The sequence below is a fragment of the Odontesthes bonariensis genome, chromosome 20 (genome assembly GCF_027942865.1).
Source record: "Odontesthes bonariensis isolate fOdoBon6 chromosome 20, fOdoBon6.hap1, whole genome shotgun sequence".
Taxonomy (NCBI): domain Eukaryota; kingdom Metazoa; phylum Chordata; class Actinopteri; order Atheriniformes; family Atherinopsidae; genus Odontesthes; species Odontesthes bonariensis.
This window is the reverse complement of record NC_134525.1, coordinates 18612193-18625501: the sequence shown is the minus strand read 5'-3', so window position 1 is coordinate 18625501 and position 13309 is coordinate 18612193. Positions and strand designations below refer to the sequence as shown.

The window sequence follows — 13309 nt, the reverse complement described above, 5'->3', positions numbered from 1 at the left end:
TCTGATGATGTAAAAGAAAACGTTTCATCAACCCACACCGCCTTCTTCACTTGCTCGATGATCTGGTTCTGACACCCGTGTGCCCATTGTAGGTGCTTTGGGGTGGTCAAGCTAGCAGGCATCGATTTAGAAATCTTTTTGTTAGATTGCTGCTTAATATATCACCCTCTTTGACAAGTGCTACTGTAACAAGGTCACTGCACTTCAGCTACCAGTGGTTTTGATATAGATGTATGTAATCCTCAAACACACATCAAACTCATTTGGAACTTTCTTTCAGCTATGCATTTCTGTGCTATTTGGCAAATAGAAATTAAACATCTATTTCAGATTTGCTCTCCACAAATGTACACGGGAAATATCTGGTTAATGCTAAAGCCATGATCCCTCTGTTGTTTCCTCTCCTTGTTTTTATCTCAGTGTCGGGTGTTGGCACAGCACTGACCTGACTGCCATCTCCTAATCAACCCATCTGTGTAATAACTACCCAGCTTACCTTCCAGTTCTCGCCAGATTTTTTAATCTATCTCAGTGGTATTTACTTGGTCAAGGCCATTAAGTCATTTCTGATTTGAACTCATAGCTGAAGCTGTTTCTAACTCCAGGAAAACAGGCAAACAGCCTCCGAGCTTGGATTTGTTCACTGCAACCTGCGTGAGCACTCTTGACGTCTCACCCACCCTACCAGATTCCCCAGCAAATTCCAATTTAACTGTCATCCCAGAGTCCTTGTGTTCTTCTGGGTCAGTTACTGTTTAATTGTGGGCTGAATAATCACAACAAAGTGCTAAAGGCTATAAAAAAGTAGTCATTTACTATGTTACAGTTAATCATCGTGGGTTATCACTTTACAAAATCTTTGACAGAGGATTTAAATACAGAGTCTATTTTATGTTGTGCATCTCTTTCTTTTTTTTTCCCAACTCAGAAAATTACTACAAGTTATGCATCTAAATATTTGCTGCAGAACAGTCTGCGATATTTATAGTAACAGAAATGTGTTGAAATGAGAGTCATGCTATTTTTTTCCCCAGTCAGTTTACTGGACCTTTGCCACTTTTGCACAATAAGTGCGAGCTGGTGGTGATGACACACATGCAGAAGAGTGGCCCTGGCTTTGACCTGTGGGTCGGCAGAAATTTGGTCCTCTTGGGGCCATTTTGAGACAAAGCCATTTCAACAGAGCGATGTATAATCTCATTTTTAAGGGTAGCTATTATTACCTACAATACACATACATTATAACTTGAAGAGATGCGTCCATGCTCCCTTCATGTCTTTTAACCCCATGTGTGAATTTTCTTCTCCTTTTCCTCTCTCTACCCCCACTGACCACCTCTCTCCTGGTCACCCTGTCTCTCTAGTAATTCTCTTGTGAGGGTCCTAAGGGAGGAAGTTGACGTTTTGAGCCCTGATTGTATAGAGAGCAGCAGTAAAAGACACGAAGAAAAGTCACTTAACCATGGCGACTGATTGTTGGTTCCCCTATCTTCCTTCTGGACAACAATTGATGATTGTCCGCGGGGGCCGGGGCCTGACAGTGTCTGATTGGCTGATTGTTCCTCCAGCTCTGTGCAGAGGCCTGTAAATGTGGCATTGTGGGAAGTGCCATTGTGTGTTCTTCCTCTAGACAAGAGCTCATTCCCATGTGAAAGAGGTGCTGAGCTGGAGTGCAAAAGAAAAGCTGCAGTAGGGTGGGGCCTCAGGAAACTGAGGGGGACCCGATTCCCAAGCAGCAGGACCTCTGTGCAAAACTTCGGGTGTTTATTTGCATGTATGTGCAATAAAGGTACATAACAACATGAAGAGGCTTACACAATGAAAATGATGAGTTTAACTTTCAGAAAATGTCCTTCAAAATGTAATTATTTACCAATTTCTAGTGTACAGAAATGTTCAAGTCAGTTATTTAATTAATCTCAGGCCTGTTAAGTATTGTACTCTGAAAACCATTTGCCTTAAAACAGATTGTGTGTGAGCTTGTTCATTTAACTGTGGATCATTTCATCTGGGAAAGAACTGTAAAAAAACCTTCCAGATGTTGAGGATGGACAATGACGGAAGAACGTAAACTTGAGATCACTCACTTGTCACCTCCACCTGTGTGTGCAGGTGCGTCTCTTGCCCGGTGATGAGATGGCGTGCTGAGCATCTGTAGGTTCCAGAGTCTCTGGCTGTGAGGTTACTAAGCAACAGGATCAGAGAGTGGGAGAACTCCCCTGATGTTGACTTGTGAATATTCAAAGCAGAGTGACGGGATACCCCTTTGTCCTTAATTTGTCGCCATGACAGCGCCGTGTACAGGTACTTGTTGACTGAACAGGTGAGATGGAGGTCGCCTCCCTCTCTGGCCTCCTCCAGCTGGTTCACACTGAAACCTCCTGGGACATCTGAGGGAAACACAGAGCAGAGGGAAAGATAGATTAACGGGAAAGTAGGAATACAGAGGAAGAGGGAACATACAACACTTCACAGATCTTCTGTGTGATGAATAAGCCTTCTCAGTTTCTCGACATGCGTCCTGACTGCAGCCTGAAACCAGGAGAGTTGATTCCACCAATCCTCCATTTTCCAAACCTTTGATGACAATGTTGAATGGCTATTGTAGGCAAACGCAGCTTGTGGAATACAGTGAGAAGGCTTTTTTATTTACTTTAGCCATTTGAAACTTCCCGTGGAAACGGCTTGAGAGTTTCCTGATGGCAGATAGTGTTTATCTTTCCCAAACACCCCAAGGCCTCCCGAAATAAAGTGGACCTGCCAGTCCAAGGAAGTGCGCTGCACGGGGAAGTGGAACGATAAGAGCCCCAGGTTCCTGTTTCACTCTTGCTCACACACTAACAGCTCAACAAAGCTTGACACAGTCAAATACACACTCCTTTACACAGACACAAAAACAGTTTAACCTGTATAGCTCATGAATGTATAGCCTGAATCCAGCTTGACATCACACGCAGAAAACTCAGCAGTGATGCATGCGCACTACTTTGCTATGACAAGCATTACATCCTTTGAGTCTTACTTTTAGTTTCTTCGTGCCTCCAGACACAAATGTTTTCCTCTCTCCAATAAGTGTCATCACAGTTGGTGTTTTTCATGTCTATATGTCAGCATTTCTGTTCAGTTTCAGTTCAGTTACAGGGCCTGGTGCTGTGAAGAGTGTCTTTCCTCTTTCCTTGAAGAAGAACTCACTTAGACACTATCAAAAGTAGTTATTTTGATTATTGCTGATTAAAAACGGTAACGCAGCCTGAAGAAAACTGTTCTCATTGTAACAAAAAACAAACTGCTAGGACAGAGCAGAAACACCTTGCATCTTAAATGCAGGTAAAGGTCTGGTATCAGACTTTAGCTTGATCTCAGTTGCTTTGGGTTTTCAAAATCTTTTTCTGAGCACCTCATTGTGACTTTGCTGCGGTTTCTTTGCATGTCTTTCACACTCACAGTATGTAACATAAGCTCAAATACTCTGTAGATATTGTTCTAATATCATAAAAATCATCACTCCTCACGTCCCAATCTTTCTGCTTCCCGTTTTCTCTCTCCTGTTAAATGAATCCTTTTTGAATAAACTTGCTTATTTGCATAAAATGCTTGTGTTCAGGGAATATGATGTATGTTCTTTACAGTAGGTTTTGACCCACTGGTTACAGAGAATTAAGAGGATGTTCATTGTTTGGCCAAGTAAAATAAGTAAAACAAGCAGATTACATAGAAAAGACTGAAACTTGTTCTCAGTAATAAAGGGAGAGGTAAGAGGGATGGCGAGAGTGCTTAAAATAGACTTTTTACAATCATTTGCTATGAGAGAACGCCCATGATTATTCTTCTTGGCTTGGATCACCTGTGATGTAGAAGGGGATGTCTAGCTGGTCTGCGCCTGCAGAGTTGGAGGCGATGCAGCGATACACTCCAGACACAAAGGCCTCTGCAACAGTCAGGACCCCCACCGTCTGTAAAGAGCACAAACATCCTCATGAACAAAACCAGCGCTTAGCGCATTACGAAAAACACTCACACACAGGGTCAGGCTTGTTACCGCCAGTGGCAGCAATTATTTTCCATGGACCCACAGAGCAAACAATAGGGGTTTTCTGAGCCAGACCTCGTTCCCACTTACAACTTATGAGCTACATCAGCAATAATTTATTTATTTGCATGGGGACAAGAGTTTGGCATTAACAAATACTGCACACCATAGCATTTACAACCCGAGTTAATTTGGCATGCCTGTCCCCAGAAGGGCCATTTTTCTTGTTTAATATAGTAACTGTTTGTGTATGTGGGAACTGATAGCATAGAAGGAGGGTAAGAGAAGATGATGAAGTGAGTCTGCCATATTTTAGTTTTATAGTTTTAACACTTAAGGAAGGAAACTGTGCAGTGATGCCTCCTTGAGATCCTTTATTGTGAGCTGTAGAAATGATCCAAACTGTTCAGATTATTGCTCCTACTCTTGGAAATGTAATGTTTAACAACTGCAATTAAACATTTTAAAGTAAAAAAAAACCCTCCAAACTTGGCTCCATCTGTCAGTCAGAGAGACTTTCAGAGATTAAACTACCTTTTTCTTCCCCTGAAGCACTTCCTGTCTGTGGGATACACTCAAGATGTGGTTGTGCACCGATGCTGCAGGGAGACTCTCCGTCACAGGGCTCCACAACAAGGAGGACGCCGGACACACGCACCTTGAAGGAGGAACAGGAGGAGGAGAGGGACAGGGACTCAGCTGTGTTGACACAAGACACTATATGATACTTCCAGGTGTGACTGTATGTTTTTCTCAGCTGTGCTCAACAGGAGGAAGACCAGAATCCCGGGAAATGCCTTGATCATAGCTGCTTGAAGTAATTTGTTATCACCAAACTGTTTTTATCAATAGCATCATGTCCTCCTTCTCTGTCCTGCTAGCTGACAATAGTGTAGCTTTCGGGTGCAAGGTAATGCTGGATTGTTCAACTATTAAGGATGCAGAGGTGGTATTGTCATCCTGTCAATTAGCTTCCTTCCATTCTTCAGAAAACCATCCCACATGTTCAGGACAATAGTTCCTGTCCTCAATGACTCTCACAAGTCTGAATCCATTGATGACACACCAGCATAACTGTGGGAACTGGCGCTTATGCAAGAGGCTTTGTGGTCATTTTTACGCACACCTTCACATGACGAGAACTTGTGAAATCACATGACAGCAGGGAAAAATGTCTTGAAACACTGACTGCCTGATTTGAATTTTTTTAATGTTTTTTTTTTGTTGTTGTTTGATACAAGTGGTGCTGCAAATATGTTGAGCAAGGTCTGTTAAAAGGAAAATACGTTTATCAAAATAAAACATGACAAAAAATGTATCAGGTTTTTAGAGATCCGCTGTGTTTAAATAGTTTTAGTAAAAATATGTTCAGTTTAGTAAATATACATAATTTTCAAAGGTAACAAGCAGAAGGCAGCATGTAAACCCTTATAGAAAATTAGGACGCCAACAAAAAGTCAACCTGAAAGCAAAAAGTCAATTCCTCCACATATGTCTTACCTTTGCACCTAATTATTTAAAAGGCAAACATTTCAGTCACATAGGTATTTCTCTTTTTTCTTTGAACCCAAATGTTGTGAAATTTACCAGATTTGTCTTACAATTGAATCTATAAGATCTTTATGTTATCCAAAACTGACTTGTATTTGGTTTAATTACACTTGTTTACGTTTAATAACCAAGAAATAAGAATATAATGTGAGATTCTCGTTAAATACAACAGGGTTCACTGGTTTGATCTCAAAGAACACTGACAACGTTGATACATCCGATGGTTTTGACTTTTCCAGTTGCAAACTAGTAAATTGTCATTCAGTACGACAGAAACTGAAAGCTGCATGAGATAAAGGGAACATACATATTAAACCAAATTGAGAGCACAAACCTGCTGAATTCATATGTTGCGGGAGATGAATATGGGGTTCAATCAAAGTGACAAACAAGTAACAGTCAAACTGAAACTAAGTGTCGGATGTGGGAGCGTCACTCTTTCTTAATACCAAGTAAATCTTAGAATAGACACTTAAAGTTGAGACCACAGTCCTATTCATACCATATGTATTATAAACAAGTTGTTAGAAGTTACTCAACTGGGCTAAAGATTTTAGTTAATATGTCGTTTTGTTCAATGTTAAAAGAGGGAATAAAATGGATAAATATACTTTAACTCTTACCCCCATCCATTTAAAACATCAAAAGATTAAAATTCTAATTATTTAAAACGGAGGCTTTCAAGTCTTTTCGAGGGGGCGAAGTTTCAAAGGCATATTGTCAAATCAAATCAAATCAAATCAAATTTGTTTGTAAAGCACATTTCATGTACAAACAGTTCAAAGTGCTTTACATAAAATAAAAGCATAGCAGCAGGGAGTGCAAGAAGCATTAAAAATACATAAAAGAATATAAAGAGAAACAAATAAAATCATTTAAATGAATTTAAAAACAGGCAACAGTCAAGATAAGTTAAAAGATACCGTGCAGATTTCATGCATAGACACATGAGAAAAGAAATGTCTTTAACCTGGATTTAAAAATGTCTCCATTTGGTGAAAGTTTAATCTCCACTGGCAGTTTGTTCCACTTATTTGCAGCATGACAGCTAAATGCTGCTTCTCCATGTTTAGTTTGGACTCTGGACTGGACCAGCTGACCTGAGTCCTTGGATCTAAGAGCTCTGCTGGGTTTATATTCTCTGAACATATCACAGATGTATTTTGGCCCTAAACCGTTCTGGGATTTGTAAACCATCAGCAGACTTTTAAAATCTATTCTGTGACTGACTGGAAGCCAGAGTAAAGATTTTAAAACTGGTGTGATGTGTTCAGATCTCTTAGTCCAGGTTAAAACTCTAGCAGCAGCGTTCTGGATGAGCTGCAGACGTGTAATGCTCTTTTTGGGAAGTCCAGTTAAAAGAGCATTACAGTAATCGAGTCTACTGGAGATGAATGCATGGATGAGTTTCTCCTGGTCTTTTTGGGAGAGGAAACCTTTAATTCTGTTGATGTTTCTGAGATGGTAAAAAGCTGTCTTGGTGACAGCTTTGATGTGGCTGCTGAAAGTCAGATCTGAGTCTATCAACACTCCGAGGTTACGAACTTGGTCAGTGATTGTAAGGTCCCGAGTCTCAAGATATTTACCAACGCTGACCCTCTTCTCTTTGCTACCAAACAGAATGATCTCAGTTTTGTATTCATTTAATTGTAGAAAATTCTCTCTCATCCAGGTGTTTACTTCCTCCAGACACTGACACAGTACGTCTGCTGGGCTGCAGTCGTCCGGTGACAGAGACACATAAAGTTGTGTATCGTCTGCATAACTGTGATAATTGATGTTAAAATTCTGCAATATCTGACCCAAAGGGAGCATATACAAGTTAAACAGAAGAGGTCCAAGAATTGACCCCTGGGGGATTCCACAAGTCATGGCCACTCGCTCAGATTCATAGCTGCCAATTGTAACAAAATAACTCAGGTCTTCTAAGTAGGACCTGAACCAGTTAAGGACCGCTCCAGAAAGTCCAACCCAGTTTTCCAGCCTGTGCAACAGGATTCTGTGATCTACAGTATCAAACGCAGCGCTGAGGTCCAACAGAACCAGGACTGAAACATTACCAGAATCAGTATTCAACCTAATGTCGTTTAACACTTTGACCAGAGCTGTTTCAGTGCTGCGATGACGTCTGAAGCCTGATTGAAACTTATCAAGACTTCCACTTTCATTCAGAAAGTCGTTGAGCTGGTTAAATACAACTTTCTCAATAATCTTGGATATAAAAGAGATATTAGAGACAGGTCTGTAGTTGTTCATCATAGAGGCATCTAGAGTTCTCTTCTTTAGGAGTGGCTTACAGGCAGCTGTCTTTAGTGACTTGGGAAAAATGCCTGATGCCAGTGAGCTGTTAACTATTCGCAGGAGATCACTTTCTACTGAGGTAAAAACAGTTTTTAAAAAGTGGGATGGTATTATGTCCAGAGAACAAGTTGTTGATTTCAGCTGGCGAACTGTTTCCTCTAGGATTTTTAAATTAACAATATTAAATTGTGACATAACGTCAGAGTTATTTCTAGGTTTTAGACACAGATTAGTTTTCTTGTTTGTCTGTATTGCGTTAATGTTTTGTCTAATTGTTTTGATTTTTTGGCTAAAAAAGTTGGCAAATTCGTTGCATTTCTCAGTGGAGAGGAGGTCTAGGTTTGACTGTTTAGGAGGATTTGTGAGTTTTTCAACCATAGCAAACAGAGTTCGAGAATTTGTCATTGCAAATAAATTTCCCAGACCATTTCCTTCAAACATAGTTCAAATTTACATATAAATTAGTTTGTTCAGCAATTCAAAGTGTATAACTTTAGATAGAGAGCCTAAAACGCACTTCATGTCTTCATAACATTTATGTTAAAAGAAAATCTTTTCTTTACCGCAACATTTAACGTCAGTATTCAGGAGGAGCAGGTATTCTTCTAGAGGATAAAAGCAGCTGAGCTTGCGACCCCTGTGGGTTTAAGAGGGTTACGGTTAATTCCGGACTGGTCATAATTTTTTTGCTTTATGGAAACAGGTATTTTGTAGCTATCAGTGGCAATTGACAACAATTTAACACCTATCAAAATAAGCAAATAACTGGTTTGTTAAACACTGATACAAAAAAGAAGAAAATGAAACAATTTTGAATTTAGGAAACGTCAGGACTTTGATTATGATTAACGGTTGCAATTAATGCATTTTAACATGACTGTTGACAAATCCGCTTGATGCTAGTGTAAGCGTCCAGGTGGAAGGAACCAATTAAGCTCAAGATGGAAGGGGATCAATATGCACAGGTCACACTTCGTTATGGATATAAACAACAATAAGGCATGTTTTGCTGAGAAATGTTATCAAAAGACTTATCAAAAGACTTGTGAGATTACAGAGATTAAAAAAACATAATGCCGTCCAGCTTGAAAAATAGGAGGAAAGAACATTTCTGACTCCAGAATTAAAGGCCCTATTGACATTTAAAGATACACTTACATCTACAAATAAAGACTTTATCTGTTTATATTTATTGCAAAGATTAGGGCATTTTTTAAAAATGTATTTAACTATATTCTAAATTGGAATTTATTCATATTTCTCAAAAACACTTTCACGTCTAGATGGTTTAACCAATGAGGCAAAGTAATAAGGTGATTATTGTGGGAAGATCACATAAGCAAAAGAAAGCGCCTTCATTATTTTCACATCCTTATTGTAAACTATCATTTCCACTCTGTTCATTGATCTTCTGTCTGTTTAGGGATATATCACTGCCCTTCTCTGCTCCCTGTCTCTATCTGTATCCTTGTCGTCATCCTTCTCTGTCTGTCCTGAGCTCCTCCCTGTGTTTGGCTCCTCTCTTTCGCCTTGATTGCTCTTCCTCTTGGCATCGAGATAGTGTGTGTGACTGCACAAACGGCCCACCCTGTGCATGACTCCAAGGGATCGACACACACATTTGTCACAAATGCTCATGCACATATACCCACATCCACCACACCACTCAGGCCGAGATAACACCAGCTTACACTCCCACACTTCCCAGGAAAGACCTTCTCACAAAGTTGCCCTCACACTCACAGACAAAGATTAGTTGGAAGGATGTGAGGATATAAAGGTGGTTAGATACAGAAAATGATGTATACACGTATACATGCATACAGACATACCACATCAACATTCATTCAGTGTGTGCCTGCCAACAGGGTGAGCTGCAGCTGCCTGGAAATATGAATGGACTATTCCAAGTTGTGTATCAGTGGGGGTCATCTCCTTCCTTTTCTTCCTGTCCTGTTCTGCTGCCTGAAATACATTTTTACTGCTGTCCCTGCCTGTACCTGTCTCAACCCCAAAATAACCACAGAGTGTACAAATCCATTCACAATAATAAGCAAAGTTTAATGCAGAAACGCAAACAAATGATATAACACTTCAATACATCTTAACAGATTCATACAGAGTTGGCAAATATTGTCATTGATCATATGTAAGTTAGTTGTATAAAATTATTAAATATTAGATTCATATATTACTCATAGAACATCTGTATACATGGAATGAATCACATTGGCAGACACCCGTAAAATGGGATACACACAAACACACATTTCTGCACAAGCACACACACTGACACACTTGGTTTACTCACACATCCAGAAATGGACGTCAGTCTAAGATTTATGGCACTCATTCTCTTAAAATGGCTTGTAGTATCACACATACATTTGGGTTTTAATTAACTTCTGATACAAAGACAACAGGGCTGTTATACTGACATCATCTGAGACACAAAGAAGACATTTTGACATGGGATGACAGTGGACGACACAGGATAGTTTCTGTTCTGTGCAGACTTCCTACATGGTAGGCTTCTGCTTAGTCTTTCATAGAGAACTGAAGGCATCCCATAGTGACCAACACAAAGCGTATCGTCTCTCCTGTTTCGCCAAATCCAAGGCAAGCACTTTTAACCTTCAACCCGACGGCTTAAAGTCGAGACAGAAACTCACAGCTTTTGTGGATGTCAGAATCAGATCAGGGCTTGGGACAGGCACGGTTCATGCACCCATTATAGTACCACTCTAGGACACAAAAAAAAGCAAAGCAGCTCCAGAAATTGTGGCTGGTGGATGGATGGAATTGCACTTATTCTGGCTCATAATGTCAGTGAGATATAACAAGCACAAAACTACAGGGCATCCTGGTATGGGGAGGACTTGAATTGACTAAATCAAGGAAATAAATAAATAATTAGTAAAGCAAGTGTTCATATATCCATAGTGTTGTGGCTTATTTAACCCCTGGTTTCCTGTGTCTCCTGGTCTTCACTGCTCAGCAGTGTTAAAAGTTTCTGTCCTCACTTTCCAGTTTAGCAGGCACAGGATCATCTCTTAGAATTGCTGGTAATGTCACTGAGGGTTCTGCGTGTTATGGAGAGGCCCTAATGAGTGTGGGGAGGAGGTGAGTTCCAGGGTGGGAGGCGATGGTGAGTTGTTCCTCAGTAGGATGGAGACGGAGGATGCTAGGTTGGGGTGGAGGGCAGAGCTGGTGAGGGAAGGGGCTGGAGAGGTATGTGTGGGGGGCAGCAGAGTTGGGGGGAAGGGGTGTGGGGGTGCTCTCAAGAATAGATCAAGCTCTTGAGGAAGCGGACCATGCCCGTTTGAAGACGAAGGGACAATCACGCCGCTGGGAAGCGTCTCGCGTCGGAGAGGAAGCCAAACAACGAGAGGAAAAGCGCTCTGATTTTTGCACAGGAAGCCCAGTGCGCCTCCTGCCAGGGCCAGATAAGAGCGTTGCGGTTCCCAGGGCCAGACCCAGGAATGGACCCAGGACCTAGGCGAGAGGCCCCGCATCAGCCTGGCCCAGACTGGCCCACTGTCCCTGGGCCTCCTCCGGCACGGCGTCAGGCTCGTGGTGCAGCCGGGCTGCAAAGAACAAGGGCCTAGTGAGGATCCAACCAAAACTACTGGCCTAAAGAAACACACTGAGTACAGACAATGAAGCAGAACCAGAACAGAGCTTTTCAAAGGACCACAAGTCAGCCAGCTAAGAGGCCAAATGTAATCTGCAGGGATGTTACACTGCAATTATACTCACTTTGGTAATAAAGTATATCTTTATATAAGTATATATATCTCGTTGCATTTAGTCGTTTATGCCACATTGTTGAATCAGCAACAGGCTGCAATACATTTCAAATTGGCTTGAATATTAGGCCTAAAAGATTCGACTGAATATCTAAATACCAAGCATTTACACCAGATGATCATAAAGTTACTTGGATTTGGAAGTCCTTTACTGTACACGTGCAGATTGCATCTGACATCTTACTGTGAAACAAGATAAAGATGCTCACAGACATACAAAATATTCAACAGACACAAGAAGTTTTATTACCTTAAAAAATAAACCTATTGTTTTAGTCGTATTAAAGTATCCACACTGTGAAGGTTAAGAGGATGTAAAAGGGTTTATATCACTCAAGCCGGATTTGGTCTAACAGTGAAGATCATATACTTAAGCACTGCCAGATGGTTTAAAAAGATGTTCATGTTTATTATGTAAATTATTTTTGGCTTTTGTCAGGAATGAAGAGCATCATGGCATGGCGCCATGTTAGAGTGCCAGGGTTACGGGTCAAGTACACTGATGATGTCAGTGTGTCTCAGAGGGGAGATAGAGTATGGGCGGCTGCTGTAGTGCTCTCAGGTAATACTTAACCTTTCTGGCTTTGTCATAAGGAACACAATAAGTGTCTGACCTCAGAGAACAACTCAATCAGTGTTTCTGCCAAGTGCCTGCATTAGCACTCGTGTGTGTTCGAGTTGATTCACTGACTGTCCCTCCGCATCATTGGGTTGGGCAATTTCTCATGAGAACTTTGTATATAGAGTGTGTGTCAGATATAAGAAAAAGCATCACAGGATGCACCGTGCAATCACAATAATAAACAGGCCTCTCACCCTGCGTCCTGGACAGGAAATTCATTAAATCATAGCGTTTGATTTGGAAACCAACAAATCGTGACTGAGAGCACGGAACTGGCTTCTATTGAAGTGTGTGTTTTTTTTTCTCTGTCCTTTCAAGTCTGAGATACACCATGTACTGTGTCTGTGAATGTATGAGGCACACACACACACACACACACATGCATATTTATATGCACTTAAACAAACATATGGAAAAGGACAGAAAGAGAACAAAAATATGGTAAAAGAGCTGTGCGAGCAAACAAACACACAAACACAGGCATGATAAAGCACGTGCACACGCGTGGGTCCATGCACAGACTTACACACACGCACATTTTCACACATTCCCGCACATGAAAGGCCCCAAAAGGCATCTGTTCTGGTTACAAGAAGGAAACGCTGTCTGAACACATGCTGAAATAGACAAAACATGTCTCGTTTTGCACAATCTCACAGACACACTAATGACTGACTTAAAGCAAACATTATCATTTGTGCTTAAGTGGGTGTTTCATTCTAATATTATATTTGTTTTCGCCTTTGCAGCAAGAATAGACACAATGTTTAAACATATAGAAATATAAACTCATATAACCACAGTATTTCTAATATTTTTGCTGTTTCCATCAATAACTTACAGTACAGTATATCTAGTATATCTACACCTCATTTAAAACATAAACCTTCAGTAAGGACTATCTAAGAGAAATTTTTACTGTTTGTTTTTAAGTGTGGGCAATTTCAGGTGAAGTATAAGCTGACGTTGCTCATATGGGAGGCAAAATCTGCACAC

At 40.7% G+C, this 13309-nt stretch overlaps 1 protein-coding gene across 3 annotated transcripts in view; it reads right to left on the bottom strand.

Annotated features, from left to right (window-relative positions):
* The window catches only part of flt1 (fms related receptor tyrosine kinase 1), a 33979-nt gene that overhangs the window by 8713 nt on the left and 11957 nt on the right, over window positions 1-13309 (bottom strand). For 2 of the 3 annotated variants that reach the window (XM_075452318.1, XM_075452319.1), the window contains exons 11-13: window positions 4565-4688; window positions 3845-3953; window positions 2088-2390 (exon numbers count right to left, since the gene is read on the bottom strand). In XM_075452318.1, the coding sequence (XP_075308433.1) occupies window positions 2088-2390; window positions 3845-3953; window positions 4565-4688 (536 nt within the window). Of the gene's footprint in view, window positions 1-2087; window positions 2391-3844; window positions 3954-4564; window positions 4689-9918; window positions 11470-13309 lie in introns of those variants that run through there. The other variant, XM_075452320.1, reaches the window with a different exon arrangement.